Source organism: Lobosporangium transversale (genome assembly GCF_002105155.1).
Source record: "Lobosporangium transversale strain NRRL 3116 chromosome Unknown BCR41scaffold_26, whole genome shotgun sequence".
Classification (NCBI taxonomy): domain Eukaryota; kingdom Fungi; phylum Mortierellomycota; class Mortierellomycetes; order Mortierellales; family Mortierellaceae; genus Lobosporangium; species Lobosporangium transversale.
Window position 1 is genome coordinate 545,071 of NW_019029004.1, and position 25,965 is coordinate 571,035.

Below are 25,965 nucleotides of genomic sequence, written 5' to 3' on the forward strand. Positions count from 1 at the left end.
TCTTACAAAGCTGCACTTCACTTTGTCTTCCCTACATCCAATCCATGATCAGCTTGGGAAAAAGCCTGTTGTACACTCAATAGTCACGTGCCTCTCAGTTAGTGTCGTAGGAGAAAAGAAACCTTGTCGACAGTGCTATTCAATATTTACAAGATAATAATCAGACTGAGGGTTCACTTGCCACAACAGCGCAACATACTTTTTTTTTTTTTTTTTTTTTTTTTTTTCATGATATTAATATGCCATGGTCCTCAAGACTTTTACACATTAAACAAAGAAAAGATAAACGAAGACTCTCCATACCTTGTCCATACTCATCATCCACCAACCTCACCTGACTAAAGCTGGCTGACTTTAACAAGACTGTTAGTCATTGAGCTTTGCTGTGGCGTGTTTGGCCGTGTTCTACCTTTGTAATACCATCCGGCGCACAGACACAGACGGCGGTGGAATTTGTCATACAAGTCTAACAAAGAGCACATTGCCCTTCGCGCAGCATTTCTGGTTTTAAATTCGTTCTCATTTCCCTCTCTCTCTCTTTCTGTGTCCTTTCGTATCTTCATTATCCATGCCCCATTCTCCCTTCCTAAACTATTATTCCAGGAAGGTTTACTTTTTTTCCTTTTTTTTGTTTATTTCATCACAAAAATGACAGCCGCACTTGCAGCCCTTCAGGAATCAACCGTTCCATTGTATGATCGATGGCATGATGGTGAGCGCAAAGTACAAGACCTACTCCATGTTCGGGAAGCAGTGACAAGGGGTAGTACCTACTTCCGGCCTTATTTGACAGTTCAGATGCAAGAGTTCGTCCCTGGATTGAACTATTTCTTTATCGGCACTTTGGATTCACAAGGAAGACCATGGGTATCCATCCTAACAGGGCCGAAAGGGTTTATGCAAGCACCTCTTGATGGCAATGGCAAGGTTTTGGAAATCAAGACGCGTCTAGGCCAAAGTCTTGTCACTGATGAATACGAACACGAACATGAACACGAACATGAACACAAAAAAGGTGCAATAAAAGAAAAAGATCCTTCTGTCACTATGCCCGCAGATCCAATATTTTCAAACTTCATCCATGGAGAAACATTTTCAAGTAACAAACGAATGTGGGGAGGTGTAGCGCTCGACTTTTCGAATCGACGACGTAATAAGATGAACGGCGTGCTCTATCCACACAATATCCTCGCTGCTGATGAAAACTCTGGAGATCTCCACGTTCGGTTAACTGTAGAACAGACCATTGGTAAGCGTTTTTTTTTTTTTTATTTTTTTTTTATTTTTATTTTTATTTTTATTTTTTTATTTTTTTATATTGTTTTATATTGGACAGGAGATACGTTGTTGTTTCGTTCTCTGTTGAAAGATAGATCTATTAAACTATCGACCTCTTTTTTTTTTCTCGGATACCAGGAAACTGCCCCAAGTATATTACAGTTCGGGAGCTGGATCTTTTTCCTTCTCATCTCCATACTAAAAGCAATGACACTGTTGAATATGAACCTACAAAAAAGAGCCTAAATACAAATAGGAACATCAACACTTCTGAAGCCCAGTCTTTGCCCCTACCTCTATCCCTTTCATCTTATGGATGGCTATTACCGGAAGAGCAAGCGATCATTCGCCAAGCAGATTGTCTGTTTATCGCTTCTAGATTCATTGATGAGACACTTTCAGATCAGACAAGCGGAATGGATTGTAACCATCGTGGAGGAAATCCTGGCTTTGTACGAATCCTTGAAGACAACCGGCTCGTCTTTCCTGATTATAGCGGCAATCGAGTAACGTTTTCTTTTTTTTTTTCCTTTTTTTCAAGACTTGTCTTGTCGGTTCATGGAGCATACAACTAATGTATGAAACTTTCTTTATTAATTTATCAATTGTTTATAACAGTTCTTTAATACCCTTGGAAATATCGCCAACGATGACAGAGTTGGGCTCCTCTTCCTAGACTTCGAGACCGGTGATACGCTTCATTTGACAGGTCATGCAAAAATCTTTATTGGCATGGCCTCTCAGGAAATATACCCACGTTCGCAACGATCCATCCAAATCACAGTCGACCCATACCATATCCTACGCCGTCATGCTCTACCTTTTAGAATGACCGTTAAAGAACTATCGCCCTATAATCCTATCATTCCATCTACTCAGCATCGGATAGTTTATCAAAACAGCAGCAGCACACTTGGCAACCTGGGACAGGAACAGGAGCAAGAGGGAAAAAAAGGCCAAGAGGTCATGGTCACATTAACAGGGATCAAAAGACATACAGCTGATATCTCTACCTTTGAATTCAGGACTTCGCGACCCATCCATTATATCCCAGGACAGTATGCGGTTTTGGATTTCAGTGCTTATAACACAATAGGATATCGACACATGGCACCCGATGATCCATCCAGTTTAAATGATGACTATATTCGCACTTGGACGATTTCTTCTGCGCCTTTTGTCTCTTCCTCTTCTCCGGCCTCGTCCTTCTCCACATCATCAACCTCAAGCCATGGTTGGGAAGAATCTTCAAGCTTCAGTATGACGATCAAACGGAAGCCTGATGGAAAGATCTCTAATTTGTTACACGCTTTGAACCCAGACTCACTCATTAGTGAGCCTTTCACAGTGCCGTTGATATCTACAGGCGGCAACTTTTTCTTACCGCCAGGACCTTATGTTAAAACACCCTTGACATCACCATCCTCATCGTTGGTGTCATCATCTTCCTCGCCGTCTAACGCCTTCAAGACAGTCAAGCTGGCTTTTTTCTCTGGTGGTATCGGCTCAACTCCATTCATCTCAATGATCCGTGGTATAAGAAAACGACAACTATTGAGCAGCTATTACAAGGATGTTCACAACAATGACAGTAACTTCCAAGAGTTGTTTGATATTCAGTGGATTACTTCAGTTCCATATTTTGAGGATTTGCTTCCAGAAATTCTCTATGACCTTGTCAAAGAACAAGAACAAGAACAAGAACAAGAAGAGAAGAATATAAAACCCAATCAACCTTTGACATCTCTGCAACTTTCAGTCAATGCATTTTTGACGCGAGAGGAACAGAAGACTGTTGCAGCCTATTTGAATGATCATGGCATTAAGAATCAGAGTACCAAGAGCAACAGCAGCAGCAACAAGATCGAGCTTCATTTCAAACGATTGGACATTCAGGCTTTGTTGGAAGCGATTCCTGACCTTGTTGAGGATCAGGAGCGTCAAATCTTACTCTGCGGACCAGAGCCCTATTTGGAAGCAGTGAGAGGTTATCTTCATCAGCTTGGCATCCCTGCAGGCCGTGTCTTGACAGAGGAATTTAACTTTTAGTGCTTATTTATATTTACTTTTATTTTTTAGTACAAAGAAAACTAGTTGATACATTAAAAAGCAACAACAACTCAAAAGAAAGAAAAGGCATGATATTCGGATAATAAAAAAATAAAAAAGAAACGAATGAAATAAACGGGACGAACAAAAATAAGAATTAATAAAAACAAGCATTAACGCCTCTCATTCACTCGGAACTGAAGCCAGAGGAAACCGATCAAGAAGAACGTGCAAGCCATGATACTAAGACTTTGCACATCTTTCCAGAACGCGCCCGAGTTAAATCCAAATGTTGACAGAATGACTGCTCCAGGAACCTAAAATGTAAGTTACGAAAAAAAAAAAAAAAAAAAAAAAAAAAAAAAGTCAGAGATCAACACCAAGCCGAGTTTGTTTTTATACCTCTTTTTTCAAAAAAAAAAAAAAAAAAAAAAACATACATCGATCTCTAAGCCAAACTCTTTCTGGATGAGATGTAAGAATGTGATTTCATTGACCAGTAGTGCCTCAAATGCAAAATTAAAGAATGATAACTCTTTGAGCCACGCAAGCTTCGCAGGTATCGAGGCTAATATTCAAATAATTGGATAGAAATCAGCGTCAGTATTTGTATAAAAAAAAAAAAAAAAAAAAAAGGCAATATGACTTATCATGTATGACAACTTACATTTGTTTAGCAAGAGACCGCCAAAGAGCATAGAGAACAACATGATTAAGCTGCTCATCAGGTTGGCGACGCCCACCTCCTCAAAAATGATTCCAATCATCAAGCAAACACCAGAAGCCGTAAAGTTGAATAGTACCAGAACTAAAAAGAACTTTCCAAATTCCTTCCAGCCATCTACCAACCCAACCATGTTGTAAATAATCAGGCCCATCAACATCGGGGGGATGACACGCAGCGGTACGATATCAAACAGGACTTTGGTCAGATAGTAAGTCAAAGGAGAGTAATATCCATTGGCCCGTTCTCTTACAAACAAAATGCGCTCATGCGCAAACGAAGGTAGGATCGACAAGCAAGAGAAACCAAAGAGTGCACACATAAAGAAGAACACACCCATACGATTCTGGAATCCAGGAATGTCGTTCGTAACCTTGTAAAATAGCGCACCACAGAGTAAACCCAGGAAGATGGACGTGCAGTAGTGTGAGAGCATGAGCATTGGGTCGCGGTAAATGTTCTTGAGAGTCCTGTCGGCTAAAATCTTGAATTGACTCCACCAAGAAGCGCGTTCAAATGTCGAGACTGCCTTTCCAGACGTCATGTTGCTATAGATCGATCCAGGGGCATTGGCGCCTTGCTCTCCGCCTTGGACTGCAAAGTCAATTTGCTGTTCGATATCCATAAGAATATGGCTCGCCTTGAAGCCCTCCACAAGTGCCTGAAGATGGGCTCTTGCGGTATCTGCTTCCTCAGAATCTAATGGGTCCCTTCGGGTACCACTATCGCTAGTGCCTGAAGATACGGGGTCAATGCCAATAGCGGTTTCGCGTGCAAGCCCCGAGCGAGCTCCAGGAGTATTGGATCCACTTGGTCGTGGACGGTCTTGCTCACGAGAGGCGAGTTCACTCTCCCACTGAAGCGAGTCATCAATAATACTAGGTGCACGCGTGAATGAAGGACTAGCGTCATTGGAGCGCCCTGCTACAGTGCTATCCTGAAGACTGGGCGCGGCATCATAGGAGCTTTCGTCCTGATCATCCTGACTATCATCGTTGGCAGTATTAAGTGATTTGGATGGCTTTCCAGTGTACATGGTCAGATCGAGCATGTAGTCTGCCATGTTGAAGCCCTCCGGACAAGCATGTCCCAGGCTTTTCAGATGTCCGTTGAGGTTCCTGGTTTCTCCTGAATAGACCAACTGTCCTTTGGCCATCAAAACCAACTGATCAAACATTGCAAAGATATTGCTTCGAGGCTGATGGATGGTGCAGATGACTGTGCGGTTATAACTCCTGGCAAGCGTAACGAGACATTCCACCACATTAAAGGCATTGTAGGCGTCCAATCCAGAGGTTGGCTCGTCCAAAAACAAGATAGAGGGCGAAGTAACGAGTTCACAGGCAATGGAGACTCTGCGCTTTTCTCCTCCAGAGATAGAACGTTGTCCACTGGCGCCAATCTTCATATCCTTGATGCCCAAGATACCAAGCTCCGACATAGTCTCCATCACACGGAATCGCTTAGCGTCGTATGACATATCTCGCGGAAGGCGAAGTAAAGCTGAGTATAAAATAGTCTCGTAAACTGTCAAAGTGGGCATCAAAGTGTCCTCTTGATCAACATATCTGTTGCAAACAAATTGGGGGAAGTAGGAAAAAAAAAAAAAAAAAAAAAAAAAAAAAAATTAGAGAATAACCATGAGAAAGAGAATTAAAGAAAGTCTATTTTATGCGAGATTATGAAAAGTGAAAACATACCCAGCAACACGTTTATATTCCTGACGGGAGACCGTTTTTCCGTTGACATAGATGTTTCCATGCACCGTTCCAGACTTGTGACGTCTTGCCAAGATATCTAGCAAACTGGTCTTTCCAGCACCACTAGCACCCATGATGGCCATAACTTGTCCAGGTTTGACAATTCCACTAACTTGCCTGAGCACCTCTTTACCGCCTACAGTGTAGCTCATATCCTTGAACATAAGAGTGGCAGGAATGTGCTCGGCCATTAGCTTGGCAGCCTCATCATCTGGAAGTGCAATATATCCGTCTCCTGAGTATCCCGATTTCTTGGCCAGATAGAAGACAGCGAATGCAAGGCCAATGAGGAATGCAAAGACTCCAGTAATAGACAAGATGATGCCTAGGGTGTAGTCAGGACGAGGGGGTCGAACAAAGCCTGGTACTTGAGTGTAATGCAGACATTCTCCACTATGGCATTTAAGGTAGATTGCTGGATCTCCAAACATATCCTGGATCATCTCATTCATAGCAGGCTCTATTAAAAATTATGAAGGCGTAAAAAATATTAGTGCACGCCAGTCTGGAGCTAAAAATTATACGATATTGTAAAAGAGCTATCTCATTACATACCTTCAAACGTGCATTTGCCGTTTTCTTTACAGACAAATTCCGCAGGTCCTTTGATCTCTTCTTCAAGGAAATCGTCAATATCTGTAATTATTCAGGATATATAATAAATATGAGTAGAGTGTAACCAGGAAAATAGATCAATGCTTGGATTTCAATATCCCTTTAAGTTACGTACTGACGCTTCCGTCTTTTCCGCAAAGCATTCTGCCAGGGACGCAAGAGCATTTCACACTCTTGCACTTGTAAGTTGTGAGAGTATCATCGAACTTGACGTCTAATGGAGTCAGTTGGATGGAGATGCTAATGTGTTAGTCCAACATCCGTCACTCGAGATCAGCATAACCAATTGTCATCCTGCCATTGCATAATATCAACGGTACCTTGCGCAAAGGTACATTCATCCAGATGACAATAAAATGATTCTACTTGGTCAACCCAAACTAGAGCAAAGAGATCAGAGATCAGAGAGCAGTTATTAGAAAATCGGCTTAATAGTATTGCATGTCTATCTATCTTTTACAAGAATAAAAGTATTTTTTTTTTTTTTTTTTTTTTTCCTCCTTACATTGAAAGTCACAGGTGGCAGCCTTGCTGTTGCATGAGAATGTAATAGCAGGAGGCTGATCTGGAAGTGCAGCAACGATGTTACGATCTATTACAAGCAATGATGGTACTCTTAGTTAGACCATATTTGGAGCCAAAATTAATTTGTATGACGAGTAGTTTTGAATCCTTTCCACAAAAAGAAGTTTCTGACTGAATTTTAAAAGAGATCCCATGTGGTTCAAATCGTTAAACTCTACTTTGAGCCCTCCACCAGACTTACTGATGACATCGCACTGCTGAAAGCTTTCAACGACAGTGAAGCCGCCTTTGTAACAAGTTCCATTTTGACCCGTAGGCACGAGCGAGTTGCAAACATGGTCCGATTCACAGACTATATTAATGTGTAAAAGAAATTGTTATAATGAGAAATCTGAGTCAAAAAAAAGACATCTTGGCCTTTTTTTTTTTTTTTTTTTTTTTTTTTTTTCCTGATAATCCCATGTTCCTACCATTGCAGTTGATGCCTGACCAACCGTCTTTGCACTTGCACTTTTCATCATCACCACGGCGCGGTCGGCTTTTGCCATCATCGAGACCTCCGCAGACTATCGGTCGAAAAAAAAAAAAGCAAAAGCAGAAACCAGGGTACAAGCAGGTAAGTATAATAAAGGATATAATAAAGGAAAAAACGAGCTATGGGATGTGAGATGACAGCATCGTGATCAGGCACAAACAGTGCTTGTGTAATGCACACACACAGCGCCGATTTTTTTCCTCTCAGGGGAAAAAGTAATTCAGGGAGAGGAATAACAAACAGATTACGGCTGACAGCCTATAGGGTAGTGGAATGCATGTCGTCGGATGGTTTCATTTTTCTTAAACAACTCACATGACGACATCTTCAAATTCAAGAAAAAAGGGAAAAAAAAAAAAAAAAAAAAAAAAAAAACTGATCACGTTGTATACCTGGTTCTGAGCAGTTGTTGCCAGCAAATCCGGGCGGGCAGGTACAAAGACCGTCATAAGAATTGCAGGGTGCAAAGTGAGAGCAAGGAAAGGCATCTAGCTGACAGTTGAAACAAGGAGGACATTCTTCAGGTCTGATTGGGGCAGCAGCAGCCAAGAGTGGGTTGGCCAGGGACATTGCAGCTGGAGCGAGCATGTTATCTCGAGGATCAAACAGGGTTGGCAAAGAGGCCTCGTTAAGACTGGCAGCTGTTTTTGCCATGACAAGAAAAGGCAATGCCAAGAGCCAAGACTGCCTCATTTTCTTTTTCCTTTTTCCTTTCTATCCTTCTCTAGTGCTTTGTTGTATTTCTGACTATTGGCTTGGTTCTAAAAAAGAAAAAGAAAAGAAAAGGGGAGGTGGAATGAAAGGGAAAAGGAAAGGAAAGGAAAGGAAAAGGGAAGGAATGGATGAATGTGGGTGAGTAAGTGAATGAATGAAGGATGAACGAATGAAAGAAAGAAAAGAAAAGAAAAGAGTAAAAAAAAGAGAAAAGAAGGTGATAAAAGAAAGAAAGAAAGAAAGAAAGAAAGAAAGAAAGAAAGAAAGAAAGAAAGAAGTGAGAAAGGGCTAATGTAGTCAGCGTAGGGTTTTGTATGCATGTCCAAGTACACATGTGGGGTAAAGGCATTAAGTCAGTTTGGTGGGAATGAGGGTCTCTTTCAATTACAGAAGAGACGTTAATTGCACGTCTTGCACAACATCCATTTGTCGTCACATCAACTTTTTACTTCATTCATTTATTATTCTCTTTCGGCGCTTTGTTTTCAATTATTATTTCTTTCCATCAAACTTCTTTTCAATTACTTTTTTTTTTTTTTTTTTTTTTGTAATCTGATGCATCGCAGCCTTGTCTGCGTCATCACTATCTTTTTTTTTTTTTTTTTTTTTTATTAATTTTTTTTTTATTAATTTTTTTTTTGTGTTTAATAGAAGCATTACAATAACTTCTCGTTCCTCTTCATTTTCTTTTTTGGCTCTCTTTTCTTTTTCCTTTATTTCTTTGTCAGACTGTGTTACATTCATCATAATAAGATCCACAACAACAACCGCATCCACCACTGTTTCTTCTTCTCTTCTTTAAAAGCCCTGCCATCTCTTCTAGGAACGAACCATATAAAAAAAACACGCGATCTAGCCTGTAATAGAAACAACGCTTCAGGAACCACCCGTTTTTTCTCTTTCTTTCTTTTTTTTACCTTTTTTCTTTTTTTTTTATCCAAAAAGGATCTGCATCATTACAACTGCACAATCATGTCTTCGTCCGTAGGCTCTGGATCAACTACAGGCATGCTAAAAAAAAAATAATAAATCAACTTTGACCATGTTTTAGTTTATGTTTCCCGACTTTTGGTCCATGGTTATGCTTTTTTTCCCCCTTGTCAAATAACCAAGGGTCTAACAGAGATTCTATCATTAAACAAAAAACAAATACCTAAAAAAAACGTGGTTTATCTCTTATAGACTTTCCTCCTGACCATGAACGGCGAATGCAAGGACCTTCATCAATCAATTCTGGGTCTGGAGTAATACCCACTAACCGGCCACCCTCAACACAACAGCCTCCACCGCAATCGCAAGCACAATCACAAGCACATTCACAATCACAATTACAATCGCAATCGCTATCACAATCACAATCACAATCACAATCACAATCACAATCACAATCGCAGCCTCAACCGCAATCAGGAACTCCAGCCATGCCACCACCTCCTCCACGAACACAGTCTCCCTCGCGACACTCTGAGATGCAAGAGCCATTGGATCCTCTTTCACATCTTTCACACATTTTTGAAAAGATCAGGAAGCAAGTCATTGAATGGGGCGAAGATGCCAACTGGAAGATCGATGTGTTTTTATTACCCAACGAGGATAATCCCCCAACAACAGGAAATAATGCTCCTCCGCCAACATCAACACCTAACAATGCATCTATGGGAGCTTCTTCAACTCTTGATACAACCCCAATAGGAGAAGCAGGATCAGCATCACTCGCCCCTGTGCATGCAATGGCACCCATGTCAGGCCTTCCTTCAAGCCCTTTACGGCAAGGACGATCATCGGATATCCAAAGTTCTGAACTTCGACGTCGTCGCGGTAAAAAAAAAAAAAAAAAAAAAAAAAGACATTTGAAATCATTTCATTTTATTTTTTTCTTTCTTTACAACTTATCATCGTATCTTGGATTCATGGATCTTCTTTCATGTAGGAACTAGTCCGCCTGGTTTCACTCTTCAACCGCCACCAAGTGATTTGCCCTTGATTAAAAGCGAAGGCGTTCCAACAACACTAAAGGAGCAAGATGTCGCAGCTATGAGTGAATCAGAAGCGAAACAAATGGTAAAAAAAAAGGCTACTTTTGATTTGATTCTTTTACACGATACATAACGGGCAGCCGGGGATTATTTTATTAAACAATGTCCACATGTATGAAACTTTGGACATAATAGCTATCTATCGCCATTCGGCAATTGCGGGAACAGCAAGATTTATTATCTCAGGCAATGCAGGATTTAGATACCATGCAGCGCATTAGCGCAAAGAAGGTGCGACTCTTTTTTTTTTTTAATTCATTTATTTTTTATTTTCAAATTGATTAATGACTATTGTTCAAATGATACAATACAATTTTTTATTTATTTATTAATTTCTCAGGAGAGGGATGCAGAAGCAAGACTTGATGTTGAGAGACGTATTCTGGAACAAGATGCCTTGGTTCTCTCCAAGAAATGGAAGGATGCAACTTATAGTTTGATGGAAAAGGATCGTGAAGTAAGCACCCTCTCCCCATTTTTCTTTCTTTCTCTCTCTCTTTCTTTCTTTTTCAGCATTATCGTATTTTGCGATTTAACATGTCATATAATAACAACTCATCAACATTAGATACGAGATGTACACTCGCAGTTGGAGGCAGGGACGCGGTTAATCAGGGATCGTTATCAAGAACGACGAAAGGTAACTATTTTTTTTTCTTTCAATGCGGAGCAATATGATTCAATACTTCTTTCTAAATTGTATACCGGGATTGATGTGTTTTTTTATTTTCATTATTATTATTAACAAAAAAAAAAAAAAAAAAAAAAAAAAAAAAACGCAATGTATATAGCGTCTCGATGAACATGGAGCTTTTCTCACACGTGGGATGCCAGGAAAGGATAGATCGGAACAGAATCAACAACAATCATCAACGCCATCATCATCACAACCATTACCATCATCGTCACCACTATCACCGTTGGCTCATCGACATCGTCATCGCCATGTCCATTATCATCGTCATCATCATCGACACTTGACAAAACGACGTGATATGGGAACAGATTCACTCGAAAACCTTGCCATATTAGCTACACAAGTGCTATCAAGAGAACCTTTGATCATTTCAAAGAAAGCACTCAATAACTCCAACGCCAACACCAACACCAACACTAATGCCAGCATCAATAATAGAAATCATAGCTCATCCTTCGATCCTGCGGCTGTCTACACAGGCGGATACCTACGTGAAAAGAAGCGAACAACGACGGAAGAACGGGATCAAGGTTTACAATTACGACCCGTCAAAAGAGTAGATTTGAGTGGGCTCATGGAAAGCACAGAAAAACCTGTCACAGGCACAGGTACAAGCACAGCCACTAGCATTAGCATAGTTGCGGATAGTCAAGTGTCACAACAGAGTTCAAAAAAATCAACATCTAATTCAACATCAGCATCAACATCAGCATCAGCACCAGCACCAGCACCATCTTTATCTTTATCTGGCCCCGCTAACGGAGCTTCATCTCCGTCCTCCTCAAAAACCATATCAAACGGACGAGGAAGTACAGAGTATTTGAGTAGAAGATCACAGTACCAACGACATCCTCAACAACAGCAACAGCAACAGCAGCAACAACAGCAACAGCAACAGCAACAACAACAACAACAGCAACAACAACAGCAACAGCAACAGCAACAGCAACAGCAACAGCAACAGCAACAGCAACAGCAACAGCAACAACAACAACAACAACAGCAATCGGAATCACATTTACATTCACATTCTTCACGGTCCTCAGCTGGAGCATCACATCATTATCACTCTCAGTCCTCATCACCATCTAAGGATAATAATACAAGTAGATCTTCCAGCAAACAAAGGCGTTAGTTAATGAACAAGGATAATGAAAAGAAGGAAAGAAAAGAAGATAGAAGAAAATCGTGATCATAACGTTGTTCTCTAAAGCTCTTTATAAAAAAGATAAATTCTTCAAAGTGTATATTAAATATATTATTTATAATATCAATCGATTATCGATCTACAATGATCTTTGTCTTCATCTTTGAAAGACGAAAAAAAAAAAAAAAAAAATAGTAGATGGAAGATTGCCTTTTTTTTTTTTTTTTTTTTTTTTTTTAGTGCATTATATATATCTTTGGACACTATGACAAAATTGGCAAAAAGTTCCCTACAATTGCTAGAGGGATATCGAAAATATCTCTCTTAATGGTAAAACAGAACGTACAGGGCACTACTCGGTTCGTTGGACTCAAGAGAATACATGTCGTCATCACTGTCTGCTCCGTGTTTTCGAACGCGTGTGTCGAGAATTTTTCCCAATACTCTACTGCTGATTGATTATCCATCAGCTCGTAAATGTATGTTTTCTTGCCCACAAGCTGATCTCGTCCCCATTGTGTCAATAAAGAAAACTCTTTTCCCACAAGTGCAATCTCTCCTGTACGACGCCATACTACTGTGGGTGTCCCTGAGAAACTAATTAGCTTTTCAAATTCCTAGATTTAAACAGTGGTATTAAATAGCATTAGTGATAATAGCATAGTCAGAAAGAATTGAACATTCATATCGCTTAAGCTTGTGATTTAGTAGCATAAAGTATCAAGATTCCGAATAAATAAATAAAAAAAAAAAAATAAAATAAATAAAATAAAAAAAAAAAAAAAAAAAAAAAAAAAACTTACAAGGATTGTGCGCTGAAAACATTTTTCCATAAAAATAAGATCTTCTGGCGTCAGGTTCATGATCAATGCGATAAACGATGGTCGGAACATGGCCATCGCCCTACAGATACGCATCATCTCTTCCTTATCCATCCTGTGTAGCCGCAGGATTTGCAAGCATAAGCAGAAATGTTTTAATCAAGATGTCAACCTCGCTTTCTCAGGACGAGCAAACAAAAGCTTCACACCCTTACCGTTCACGGACGTATCGCAAAAGATAATGGAAGCCGTCGGTATAATTAAACGGTTGCTTTGTATTGGCATAGACATTCTCAGGTGTATTGCTTGGAAATTTGCGTTTGCTCACCCTCGTTGTAGTAGTATGTTGAAATGGTGATGTGGTATTTGTAGGGTTGGCAGTCGATGCGCCAGGTCCCAACAACCCAGCTGCACCATTAGAAGCGACATTATTATTGCTATTATTACCATTGGTGATGCTATTATGAGCTGGTGCGCCGCCATTGGACATGGCCCCTGTTATACTAGATCCATCTGTCCCTGTTCCCGACCTAGCGCCCGCTGCCGCTGCCGCTGTCGCCATCACCCCTTGAGCGGCTAGGGCTTTTTGAAGCTGGTTATTGTTAGCCAAACTAGCCATGGCATCTAAACCCCCCTGCCGTTGCCAATTCTCCACAATCGATAGGTCCGACATTGGATTGAGATCTGCTGTTGGCGAAGAGAGCATTGTCGAGATGATTGAGTACTCCAAATTGACTGCTTCAGATCCAAACCCGTAATCAGATGTCATTGGAAAGCCAAAGATCGCATTGGCGTCTGTCAACGTGGCTACGGAGAATAAAAACCCCACATGACTCGGGTCAGTAACATGATCACCAGATTTCATTTCTCAAGTCGGTATTCTGAGGTGATCATATGCAGATAAGGCGTTTTTCAATACAATTTCTACACTTTTAATACCTTGTCGCTGTTGCTGGTCCTGATCTGTCATGAGCTGATGATTTATTGTTGAAAGGTCTGTACTAGGTCCACTCTGGGTAGCCTGCGCTGATTGCTCAGCAGCCAGCTGCTGAGCGTCATATGCATCCTGAAGATACTTGGCCTTTTTCCTAACACCATCTGCACATGTTGAAGCTAAATCGCGCTTTATGCATCGTTGACAAGGCCGAGCTAATGATAAAAGGAGCGTTCAAAACAGAATACATGTTGCATGGTTATATTAGCAAACTAAGTATAGTTTTCCTTGACAGAGGCCGAGACGCCCAAGTTTCCCGATCCATTTGCTTTGCTTTTTTTGACTCATGCCTACAAGAACAGAGCATGACCCACAAGTAAACAAAGAAAATATAAATTTCATAGATGGCTGTTAGACCATCTCCTTTTGACCTCAAACATGTGTATATCTGACTGTTTGAATCAGAGTAATTTTTCTGAGCAGGAAAAAAAAAAAAAAAAAAAAAAAAAAAAGAATATGAAGAAAAGAGTGGCAAAAGAGATAAAGGAAATAGAATTTGAAAAATGGCCAATATCACGGTATTGCCTCCTGCAATTGCTCACAAACTCAATACAGCTACAGGACGGCTTTTCTGCGTCAACCATTGTCCAGCCATTCCGCCCAATGTGCTTTGAAGGATAAAAAGGAAAAGGTACTTTAGGGAGGAGTTCATGAGATTGTTGCTGTTATTGCTGTTGCTGTTTGTTTTTGTACTGTGGCTAATTGATCCGCTCCTTGGATACATAATCACATACAGATACACAGGGGCACATATCGTCGCACACACAGGTGGACGTAAAATACTCCTGCTGTGTCCCTCGCACTGATCCCAGGCGCCATGATGCTATCCATGCTCTTCCATATCAGGGAAAAATAAAAAATAAAAATGAAAACATCGAGTTTCAATGAAGGCTACGCCATGTTAAAATAGCCAACGATGTCCTTTGTATGTTGATTGTAATTAAATCTTTTTGCAAATATCTGTTTGACTGTGGGTTTGCGGAGGAAAAAAGACACTCTCCACTTCTGCGGCTTTGGTTGATAATTGTCACTGAGTCACCCTCAATTCCTCCCTGATCAAACTTACAATCATCGCATGTCAAGTGGGCTTTTTGGCAGTGGAAACAACTACAAATGCGTATTGCAAAGATATATCCAAAAGCATTAGCTGAATGAAGAACAATAATAAAAAATATAAATATAAAGGGGTAGCAATGGTGCTTCTCTTACGCTCGACTTGCTTTCTTTCGTCGTTGAGGCGTTTGAGTCTGATTGGGATCTGGTGGAGTTGTTGAGCCTGACTCATTGTTATTGTTATTATTATTTGTAGTTGTAGTGGAAGTGGTAGTGGTAGTGGCAGTATTGGTAGGGCTTGGGTTGTTGCTACTGTCTCCATTGATGACATTATGAGCATTGCTGCCATTCGCCAGATTATGCATTGGTTGCCCTTGTGTTCCACCACTACCGTTTGGCTGTGGCCGTTGTTGTGAAAAGCTCATGAGATTAATAGTGTCGATCGTTTTGGGCCTAAGCTGTCTGGCAGCAATCAGAGGTGCTTGTCTGTGAAAATAATGAATGAAAGAAGGGAAGGCGCGGGCGATGCAAACAAGTAAATAAATAAAAAAGGAGTGATGAGTCGCCTGGTTGTAGGAAAAAAATAAAAACAAGGTAAAGAATATAAAAAAAAAAAAGCGTTGTGGAGTGACTTTGAAAAAATATGTCAAGGTTGGGTTGTTTGAACATGTAATAGGCTAGACGGAACAAACTTTGAGCCAAATGTCTTCTCTCTTTTTCTCTATCTTATCCTCTTACACAACGTTAGAATCGCATTATACTACACAGGGGTGATGGAGAAGAATAGGGTCGAACAACTATCTAAAGAGTCGAATGTCATTCACTTGCACGTTGATTTCATGTAACAAAATAGAGAACGTGGGGGGAAACAAAGCAAAGAACGCCTAACGGTCAAACTACAAAACTATACAGTTTAGAATTTGTTCCTGAGTGGTACGGGGTTGACCGGGGCAAACTTGCAAAGAAAACCCATAGGAACGTGACTTCAACGAGAAATGTTCGGAAGCGGGGGAGTACATGTTTGTGTGACCAACCCTCGTCTGAATCTCATTCAAACATTGGGACACACTCGATCGAAAAAAAAAAAAAAAAAAAAAAAAAAAAAGTGGAGTAGAATGCAGGTACATGAACATGATACATAACACAAACAGGCGGAATGATTTTATATCCTTACATGGTACTTCGGTGACTCTTTGCCGCGATGAAAATAGCTTGCCGCCGCATCTCTGCGATAGTGTGTGCATGGGTCGCGCGTCCTATATCCATGTCTTCAATATCAGAGTTCATTCCCACCCCCATTCCCATATCTATCTCCATGTCCCTTCGCGCCTCCAGATCCAAATCCGTGTCCGAGGATGCGTAATCCTCATCTGCATCATTACTATAACGAAGTTCAGGATTATCAAAGAAATCATGATACACATCAAGTAGAGTCATCGATGTTGCTGACTTGCTATTTGTATCAAAGAGGTTTCCTTGGCATGAGAGGGATGGAGATTGGGCGCAAATGTTCTCATTGACTACGTCGTCAAAGTAAGTCATGGTTTCGTCTGCTGCTGCTGTTAGATATGAAGACGAAGGGGAGTTACTGCCCGTAGATGGTATCGACAACAGTGCATCTGTAAGACTTGAAGAGACGGGCGCTGCTTTTCCAATAATCGACTTTGGTAATAGTGATGGCGTTGTCGATGCCGTGGTAGTAGAGCCTAGAGATGAGTCATCTGTTGCCTTGACTGTATTCTGATTTGATGCGTTGGCACCGACGAGTGGCTCAGTAGGCCTATCAATTATTGTAGCAACAGATAATGATGGTTCCTCTATGCTGCCTGTGGATGATATAGACAGACTAAAGGAAGGTGGAGATGAAGGTGGATGAGGACTGGAAGAGACTGCAAGAGAGGAAGAAAATGTTGATACATCGACTATAAGCTTGCTTGGCGGAACAAGAGCTGATGAGGAGAATAATGAAGCGAAGGACCGAGTGAACGAGGCGGAGAGTGGAGAGGTAGCCTCATCATCGCTCTTTGAGTCTATAGTCTTTGGACTCCTGGTGTCATGATGGTTCTGTAGTGGCAGTGGTACAGACATTGTCAGTGTAGAAGCCATTCGTTCAGTTGCTGTTGATCTAATTTATAGGTTTTGTACTTGCTTAACGTTAATGATGCCAAGTAAGGCTTTTTTTTTTCTTTTTCTTTTTTTTTTTTTTTAGTGGCGCTGGAAAAGTGCGTATAAAGTAAAAGTGGAATGTTGGCCTTGGTACCGTCAAGTGATCCGTAATAAGGATTGGTTGCGAAACAGCGCGTGATTAATAACGCCTTAGCTTGCGATTTGCGTCAATTGTGTCAACTCAACTTGACCCTGTTGAACTGTCAGCTAGTCAACTTTAAAAGAAATTAAAACTAAAAGTAGGAAAGGGTAACACAGAAAATTATGAAGGAATATTTTTTTAGACACATACAGTTTATGCTCTTGGCACAGCAAGTCGATCTCCTTTCCTTAATTTATAGGATCCAATGAAAAGAGAGAGGGATGAAGATAGAGGCAAGCTTTGCAAAATACAAAAAGGGACAGACAACGTCCCTGATTTCAAACCAAGGGAAATGACCTTTGCTGCTTCAGGTGCTTCAGCAAAAGATGAGGAGAAAGAAAGAGAGGAATAGGAAAAGAAAGAGAAAAAAGAAATTAAGGAAGAAAAGAACTTGAAGAGAAAGAGAGAAAGAGAGAAAGAGACAAAGAAAAAGAGAAATGTCATTCTCATTACAATTAGGCCTCAACTTCTTTACTCCGCAATCCTTTATTTTCCCTCCCTCAATGCATCGCATCGCCCAACGATGCCGTTAACACATCCGTGAGGATGTTACGCCATGTAGTTTAAACTTTTTTTTTTTATCTTCGACTGCGCGCGCTGCAACAATGGTGTAACAGACAGATGCATATTTATACAACCAGGCATCTCTTTGTCCGAGCTTTGCTTTGACCATCTCATGAGAAATAAATAAAAACTTTGCGCAGACCAAAATCTTTAACCCTAAACCCCACAGAAAAAACCTTTTACTTTGACTCGTAAAGATCACAGGAGGTGGTTTATTGGATGTAACATGTGCAATGAATTATGAACGATTGTTGGAAGAGCAAATGATTCGCACGGGTGTTTCCGTCTGTGTCCAAATAGCAGTTGTTCCCAAATTTGGTTTAATTTCCGAACTGCGCGTTTTTAATTTTCGTAGAAATTAAGCTTACATGCCGACATTGCTATTCAGCTGGCGGCAAATAAAGGAGAAGAAAAAAGGTATCGAGCATAAAAGAGGCAATGCCGAAGCATTCATCCTTTATTAGAATAGTATAGTCAACAAAGGTAGCTACAAGGCTGATAGATACGCATTGATATTTGTATATATATTTATTAGTTATTACTATTATGTAATGCATTGACAAAAGCTATTCCTTTTTTTTTTTTTTTTTTTTTTTTTTGATTCTAACAAAGCCTGAGAAGAGCCTTAGTGTGTGTATGTGTGTGTAAATGAAAGAGATAGATGAATGTTGTATGTTGTTTTACAATTATTTGAGTATAAGATACAAAGGATGATGGCATCTTGTACTGCCAACATCTACATAATGCTGCAGCAGACAGCGCCTTTCCCCTTTGCTTTGTTCTTGTCTCCGGGATCATTCTTAACATTCCCTTGTCCTTCAGACTCAACTGCCTTGTTGAGGCCGTGGTTCATTTCCGACATCTCCATCTGAAGTGTATCAGATCTAGAAGAAGTGCGTTGAGTATTATCTTGAGCCTGTCCAAAGTGAGGGTCATTGCTGCGTCCATAATTATTATAGTTGCTGTACTGTTGCTGAGGATTGTAGGGATTTTGCTGGACATCATTCCCACCATGACCTCCATAATAACCGCCTTGTTGATCATAATGCTGGTTTTGAGAGGTATTATAGCCATTGCCATATGGGGCTTGATTGTAATGGTCATTGCTTTGGCTTTGAGGATAATGACCACTCTGTTGCGACGCATCAAATCGCCCTTGGCCTTCATTGTTGTAGCCATCCTTCTGTTGACGGCCATAGCCATCTTCTGGACGACGAGAACGGCTCTGATGACCACTGTTTTGCTGATATTGATCAAGTTGTTGACGTTCCTGCTCCTGAGCGCGGATATCATAGGTTTGTTCGCCCCCACGCACAGATGGCGACCCATTCTGATATGGCTCATAGCTGTTCTGGTTGGCTTGGCCGCGATGTCTTCCCCCTTGGATTGGAATCTCATTGCTGTAATACTGGTGATCTTTTGGACTATTGTATACCTGCTGAAGACACCCATCATTCCTGTCTTGGTTTATGCTGTCGTAAGGCTGACGTTGCTCATGGCGACGCCTTGGAGACATATGACTCGCATCTTGGTATTGATCCATAGCATTTGCATTCTGTGTAAGTGTTTGGTTTTCAGGCATTGTTGGTCGTCGAGCCCGCGGCGACCTATTCTCGGGCGCCGATTCAAACTGCTCCTGCCTTGCCTGATGATCTGTGTCACGCCTTGCACGACGAGGTCTTTCAGGCCGAGTTGTCTCGGGGAAGTCATTCGTAGGAGCACCCTCCGCGCGCTGCTCATTCACCAGCGATGTTGGTGCTTGCTGTTCCAGTGCTAATGTTGATGACTGCTGTTGCTGCCGTCGTTGCTCCCGCTCCTGTCTCCTCTCTTCCCGCTCCTGTCTCCGTTTCTCTTGTTCCTGGTTTCGTTGTTCTTGCTCATGATTTCGTTGTTCCTGTTGATGAGACAAATTGCTTGTCTTAGGTGACACAGGTACATTCTGATCCTTATCAATCTCTTTAGCTGAGGAGTCAAAAGCTGAAGGTATAGCTGGAATTGGTGGAATCGGTGGAGTAGGATCAATATCACTGCCAATGTCGCTGTAAAAATCACTAGACTTGGATTTTGATTGCACCAGACTCGCGCTCGATGCTGCTTTTAATTTGTCGTAACTTGCGAATGGATTTCCAACGGACGCTGCCGATCCAGGAAGCTTATACAGCGGCGCATCATAGTCGTCACTGTATGCAATTACATCATGTTCATGCAGTCCCTGTTCCTTGATCCGCCTAGCAACAGCCGGTAGAATCATGTCTTCATGCCGTGGTCCAGGCAATCCCGGTGGAAGCCCGGAACCCACAGAGCCAGAGCGCGAACGTGAAAATGAGGGGTTGATCGGTGTTTTCGCAGTGGCAGACAGCGGGGTATTGGGCGTATTCGCCTCATTATATGCTTTTGCCTTTGCAGCCGTATTTATTTTCGTTGTCGCTTTTGGAGATTCGGGCTCAGCTTTCGGAGGCAATGGAGATGTAGACTTTTTTTCCTCTGATTTGAAGAATCCAGTGGGTTCCATGGAAGGTGTGAATGTTGGAGGCGTCGATGGGACGAATGGGTTGTCAATCGTATCATCAAATCTGTAAGAGGAGGGGGTCGTATTGGGCTGAGAATCTTTTTTGAAGTTGCTTTTTGGAATCGGCCTTGGCATTGTTGGTGTATTATTTTTACCATATCCAAGTTGGGGCCGTTTCATATCCTCTCCAGTAGCTCTCCGGCTCCTTGCAGTAGCAGTAGGGATCCGGGATCCAGTGTTCCCCTGCGAGATTTTGTCTCGCTTTTGCTATATCACATGCATGCATTAATGAACCTGGTTGTGAGCACATATTGTCTGTTAAATGTTATAAACATATATAGTACATGTAGTAGTTTTGCTCTCAGGTAATGATTGAGATTGAGATACTGTAAACTTGAGAAGCAGGCTCTTTTCCTCTTTCCTCCTTCTCTCTTTCCCTTCCTCTTCCTCTTTCTCTAATTAACATCTGGCTTCATGTACATCATGCTTGTATAAAAATAATGAAAATAAAGGCAGAGATAATAATGAATATGTAAGGTATAGTATGTACTTACAAAGGCAGCATATTCGCCTTCCATCCCAGGAGCATTCAGCATTTCGATAGTCTATTGATTAGGTGATGGGAGCAGAGAAAATAGGGAAAATTGAGCAAAAATAAAATATGAAATCAGTCTTTCGATGGCCCACTGCTGATGTAACATTTGCAAGAAGTCCATTGTTGCGATAGCCCAACAATAAACGAAAAGACAAGAATGAATACATCATTTCTTGTCCCGTTGACATTGAAACAAAAAAACTGTCTTGGTCTTTTTTTTTAAGAGACAGACACAGGTAATTGCAAGGCAAACATCCCTATTTGATCTATTCAACTGATCAGCTTGGACATCGCCATGCTGATCCAAATCCATATCCAAAACTCAAATCCAAATCTGTTGTGGATAAAACCTGTGCTCCTATCCTCCCAGACATCCAATTTGGATATCCTAATTGTTGCATGAAATTTAATTTTAGACTTGACAGCATTTGGCGGGAAGAAAAGGAGAAGAGCAGAGCTCTTTCTGAATGAATGTCATAAAACACAACAAGCACATCCTCTTTCCATGTTTCCATGGGTTGAGTTTGTCCAATTAGGTTATACGACTGACTTTGTCGCCTACTTTCGACCATTCTGATACACTGCACACTGAAACTAACTTTAAAAACAATACGTTGACGATTCAAAGGATAGAGGGATTTATCACAAACCTGGACATCCATGGCTCACGCACTGCTGTAACGCGAATGGGTAAAGGCCGTATAAAGAATCCACTGAATAAGGTTGGTAAAAAGCCGAGGGTTATGAGAAGTTATATTTGTAGCAATAGTACAAGGGAAAAAAATATTATGAAGGAGACCAAAGGTTATGTAGAATATATGTTGAATAATGAATCGAAGTGGTTAAGAACAGTCGGGGAAAGTTGATGAAGCAAAAGAATGAGAATAAAAATGAGAAGAGAATAGGAGTGTGACAAAAAATCAATTAGAATGATCCTGAAGGAAAACAAGAAAAAAGCGTTAGAGGAAAGGAGAAAGAGAATGAAAAAATCGTTTGTGTAGGGTAACCGGTAACGAGAACTATTGAATAAACGTTTGGTGTGAATAAGAACTATTGAGAGAGGAGGAGAGGGCTTTAATAGATAGAAGACTGCGAGGGTCTAAAGGAATGAATGAACGAGTGAATGAACGAATGAAAAAGAATAAAGGAGGCTAGGAAACTAGCTTTTTTTTTTTTTTTTTTTTTTTTTGCTGTGCCACTAAAGACAAAGACGAGCAGAGCAAGCGAAAGAAGCTGTGTAGTATAAATGTATTTCAGTTGGATATATTTCGGTTTACAAGCAAAGAAGTGAGTTGTTGGTTGAGGAATGAGAATAGAAAGAGAGGAGAAGGAAAAAGGGTAGGGGGGAGTAAAAGAAAACGAAAAGAGGGGGGAGAACAAAAAAGAATAAAAGAGCGCGGTGGATGAAATATTATTGACTTTGCTTTTGCATGCAGAGACAAAGGGACAAAGGGGGAACAAACAACTTTGAGTTATGCATCCCTTCATCATCTTGGCGAGTTGCGAGTTGGCGAAGAGAATATCAATAAAAGGACACAGCTCATGTGCGCGTGCCTACGAGGAGGTAGTCGATGCGCGTATTTCAAAGGAGCGGAATTATGCATTCACAGACTATTGACACAGGCGCAGATGGAAGGCATGTTGCAAAATCAATAAACACCATTGAGTATTAAAACGTGCAAGATTGCATCTCTGTTCATGTCTGTAACTCTTGTTCAAAGTGTGACCAATTACGAGCCAAGAAAAAAAAAAAAATGTCCGACGCTTATTGTCTCAATGACGATGGTCATGATATTCTTCCTTTACTTTGCATATCACATGGAGTACGCGACCTTAGTATTGGCAAGTTACTACTGGGCTTGCTTAGCGGATTGTAGCTTCAACATTGATGGTCTTGAAGTTGTGATCTCTATCAATGTGATGGATCTTTTTAGTCACTTCGTTGCCAAGTAGCTATGAAGGATCAGCGCCAGCCTGTTATCCTATTTCCATCACAATGTTCAAAAACCTCTCAAACTTGCGATAAGCCCTTGCAGCTCCATCAGGGAAGAAGCAAGACGAAATGAACTAAAAGTGGCTTTTCGTAATGATAAAATAAAGACACAAAAGACAGTCAAGCTTGCTGGTAGCCTTATACAAGATGCAGGTCAAAAACCTGCCAATTAGTCAATTTGAAAGTGTAGCTCTAGCTCCGTCCAAGTCGTTGACTGATTCATCTGACCAAGTAGTTTCATCTCACACCATCCACCTTGAAGACTGGCCCTCCTTTACGCGGCAGGTCGAAGATGAATCCGACCTTCTAACCAGGTTGAACACCTCTGTCGCCGACGATAAGGATGGTAATTAACCCTTTGAACTATTGTACTGTGATCGTCCTTTAACTCGCTGAAACTCAACACTGGACCTTTTTTTTATCAAATTCAAAGATAACGTAGTTTCAATAATTCTATTAAAAATGTTCATTGTTTCCTCTACAATTTTACTCAGGCCGTCCTCTACTTTTAAATTTTATTAGCAGAGGAGATTGCCAAGCTCTTATATAGCTCTTCAGACGATGATGTTGGTGAAGTGTTTCTAAATGCCCTTACTGTTTAGGTCTCCGCTGCTAGTATCTTTCTAGATATTAGGCCTCAGCTTGTACAAGGCCTATTCCCCTAACAACCAGATGTTCCGCTCTGGGCTCACTATCTTCAACCAACTGAAACTCTTCGCGCCACTACAAATACAGTTCAAAAGTTAGTTCCCTGACTAGAGAAAAGCACAATTGCTTCGCCTCTATAAAACCGCTGTTACTTCTTGGCGCGTTTATGCCTTGTTGACCTTGGTCCATTGCGTCTGCGCGCCCATGATTGAAGTTACTGTTCCAATAAGGCCCACAACACCGTCATCAAGGTTCACATATGCTAGACTTGATGCTGGAATAAGCATGTCCAACGCATCTTGTAGTAGCTGTTTGTTGACGGATTGTTGCTCTCTATAATAATAGACATTGATCGGAGATTTTTGTCAAGTCACTCGAATAGGAAAGAAGACTCGGCCATTTTTTTTTTTTTTTTTTTTTTACAAACTATAAAAGTGTAGGGGTTCTTACTTGGTCAATGCCTTAAGATCTGAATGCGCGTGTGTTTTTTCAGTTTCCCCTTGGTGATTCAAACTACGAGAGGCTGCCTTACGACAGATCTGGATCTGGCGCGTCTTGTACAAACCCGTCATAAAGCTGAATACAATACCTGATAACCAAAATTTATTGGCCAACTCGTTGCATCGCTCAATATTCTGAAACTTGTATGCACCAGCGCCATCCAACTATCATAAATAATTGTTTGTTAAGGGTCTTTTTTTCGTAAGCAGTGCGAAAGTATAAGCTTTAGAATATGAAAAAACGACGTTACAAAGATAAAGGCATCGTATGTGAGATAGCCCGCATATGACAGCTGTTTCCCAACGGTCAATAACCGGGTAGTTTCATCCTCGATATTTGTAGCCGCCACTGCTGCTTCTACATGTTCAATGGGCTTGCCTGATACGTTATAAAATTTAGTATCGGTTAGGGAAATAAGAAAAGGTAAAGATTTACTCTTCTTTCCATTATAAAGAGGGAAGGTTGCGTCCATAAAATGAGAAGCCTATTCCGTACCAATGCGCATCACTACAAAAGTAATAACAGCAGTTAGTCAAATATATCAATATGGTCGTTAGAAGGTTTATAATAAATAAAAGCCATTGCATTACATTTGCGTGCCTGGGCGAGCGTCTTTTTAAGGTTGTTGAAGCGAGCAACTGTTTCCTTTGAAGTCCCATGTCGCAGAAGGTACCATGCAAAGAAGCGTGAAAAATACTGGACTGTCCTATAAAGTTTATCGCGACCTGTTGTAGTCGCCATGAATTTGAGCCATGGCTGGACATTGATAACCGCCTTAGACATTTTCAAGTAAATTAAGACGGAATTTAACAATGACTTGAACAAGACGGATCAAAAGAACAATGGATGAACGCTCTGAACAAACATCAAAAAAAGAATAAGGTTCACGTGCTATCGTTTATAGAACAATCTGTGCACCAAAACTACAAAAGACACACACTTGGAATAGCGGCGCGTCAGAACGTTGACCAGCAAGTATGACACTCTGCGAAACTGTTACCTTTCTTCATTTCACTCAAAAATCCTGAACGTCACTGGCTCCCTCCTGTCTCAATCGGTCATTCAGTTCTATCCTTTTATCACCCTTTATTTTAACACTCTCATTGTTTCCTTTCCTACTCACAGTCCAGTGCTGCATCTTGTTTGAAAGAATCCTCTTAAATTAAGAAATAAAAGCAGGAAAAATAAAACTTCACCATTTACTTTTTTTCTGTAATATTTTATTTCCAATGAGCTATGAATCGGAGAGCAACACATAAATATTACCTACTCTAATCCAACATTCTTCATAGTACTTTTGACATCATGGCAGTAGTCTTCTACAGTTATTAGTTATTATAACTCCTTGATATTACAACCGAACGAACTAACAACAGTCTTTCTTTTTTTATTTATTTATTCTTTTTCCATTTTTTAACGTAAAACAAATATCTGTTATCATATAAAAATAGCTCAGAACGAATATCTTACTTCAAGTGCCATATTCCCATAATCCATCACATAATCCACTAAAACAACCTACTGTATTAAATACAAAAAAATCGCTATATTAATACCAAAGCTTACTCCCAGTCTCGATTCAAAGACACGAAGGCGTGCACAAATAATTTCTTCAAAAATTTCTTAGTGATCGAACTCAAGTTTTTGATCAGTCTTGTGGTCGAATAGTTTGCAATACTATAATAAAAAGAAACTTTTTTTCCTCTATCTCTCTCTGTCTCTCTTTCCTGTCTCTCTTGCCTCTCTTGTTAAGCTCTTCACTTGTCTCTTGCCTCTCTTGCTAAGCTCTTCACTTGTCTATCATTCCTTTGAGTTTCTGTGCTCACTCTCCCTTTCTATTTTACCTCTTCTGAAGCTCAATGCACAGTTTTTTTTTCAACATGTGTCTCGAATTCAAAG

At 40.7% G+C, this 25,965-nt stretch overlaps 6 protein-coding genes across 6 annotated transcripts; 2 read left to right on the forward strand and 4 right to left on the reverse strand.

Annotated features, from left to right (window-relative positions):
• The first annotated feature begins 232 nt into the window (after nucleotides 1-232).
• BCR41DRAFT_106296 (hypothetical protein) lies at nucleotides 233-3,644 on the forward strand. The gene is made up of 3 exons (XM_022019346.1): nucleotides 233-1,249; nucleotides 1,417-1,784; nucleotides 1,897-3,644. The coding sequence occupies exons 1-3, from the start codon at nucleotides 649-651 to the stop codon at nucleotides 3,325-3,327; spliced, it is 2,400 nt and encodes a 799-aa protein (XP_021880053.1). The 5' UTR covers nucleotides 233-648; the 3' UTR covers nucleotides 3,328-3,644.
• BCR41DRAFT_408453 (hypothetical protein) lies at nucleotides 3,501-8,092 on the reverse strand (the record flags this gene model as incomplete). Its single annotated transcript, XM_022029409.1, has 11 exons — nucleotides 7,879-8,092; nucleotides 7,422-7,517; nucleotides 7,193-7,303; nucleotides 6,932-7,018; nucleotides 6,747-6,806; nucleotides 6,542-6,640; nucleotides 6,367-6,447; nucleotides 5,752-6,271; nucleotides 3,995-5,619; nucleotides 3,768-3,895; nucleotides 3,501-3,644 (listed from the first exon to the last, which is right to left on the reverse strand). The coding sequence occupies exons 1-11, from the start codon at nucleotides 8,072-8,074 to the stop codon at nucleotides 3,501-3,503; spliced, it is 3,147 nt and encodes a 1,048-aa protein (XP_021880054.1). The 5' UTR covers nucleotides 8,075-8,092.
• Nucleotides 8,093-8,877: 785 nt separating this feature from the next.
• Nucleotides 8,878-12,176, forward strand: BCR41DRAFT_423365 (hypothetical protein). Its single transcript, XM_022030292.1, has 7 exons — nucleotides 8,878-9,206; nucleotides 9,383-10,018; nucleotides 10,131-10,261; nucleotides 10,372-10,467; nucleotides 10,577-10,693; nucleotides 10,805-10,876; nucleotides 11,028-12,176. The coding sequence occupies exons 1-7, from the start codon at nucleotides 9,173-9,175 to the stop codon at nucleotides 12,066-12,068; spliced, it is 2,127 nt and encodes a 708-aa protein (XP_021880055.1). The 5' UTR covers nucleotides 8,878-9,172; the 3' UTR covers nucleotides 12,069-12,176.
• A 152-nt stretch (nucleotides 12,177-12,328) lies between these two features.
• BCR41DRAFT_356654 (hypothetical protein) lies at nucleotides 12,329-15,836 on the reverse strand. The gene is made up of 7 exons (XM_022024683.1): nucleotides 15,687-15,836; nucleotides 15,105-15,434; nucleotides 14,962-15,002; nucleotides 13,841-14,050; nucleotides 13,117-13,708; nucleotides 12,884-13,016; nucleotides 12,329-12,697 (listed from the first exon to the last, which is right to left on the reverse strand). Exons 2-7 carry the CDS (start codon nucleotides 15,371-15,373, stop codon nucleotides 12,344-12,346), a joined length of 1,599 nt encoding a protein of 532 aa, XP_021880056.1. The 5' UTR covers nucleotides 15,374-15,434; nucleotides 15,687-15,836; the 3' UTR covers nucleotides 12,329-12,343.
• Nucleotides 15,837-18,556: 2,720 nt separating this feature from the next.
• On the reverse strand, nucleotides 18,557-19,402 carry BCR41DRAFT_371993 (hypothetical protein; the record flags this gene model as incomplete). Its single annotated transcript, XM_022026646.1, has 1 exon — nucleotides 18,557-19,402. One exon carries the CDS (start codon nucleotides 19,400-19,402, stop codon nucleotides 18,557-18,559), a length of 846 nt encoding a protein of 281 aa, XP_021880057.1.
• A 3,990-nt stretch (nucleotides 19,403-23,392) lies between these two features.
• On the reverse strand, nucleotides 23,393-24,894 carry BCR41DRAFT_356661 (peroxisomal biogenesis factor 11). The gene is made up of 5 exons (XM_022024684.1): nucleotides 24,657-24,894; nucleotides 24,562-24,573; nucleotides 24,317-24,444; nucleotides 24,016-24,230; nucleotides 23,393-23,898 (listed from the first exon to the last, which is right to left on the reverse strand). The coding sequence occupies exons 1-5, from the start codon at nucleotides 24,847-24,849 to the stop codon at nucleotides 23,730-23,732; spliced, it is 717 nt and encodes a 238-aa protein (XP_021880058.1). The 5' UTR covers nucleotides 24,850-24,894; the 3' UTR covers nucleotides 23,393-23,729.
• Between the last annotated feature and the right edge of the window lie 1,071 nt (nucleotides 24,895-25,965).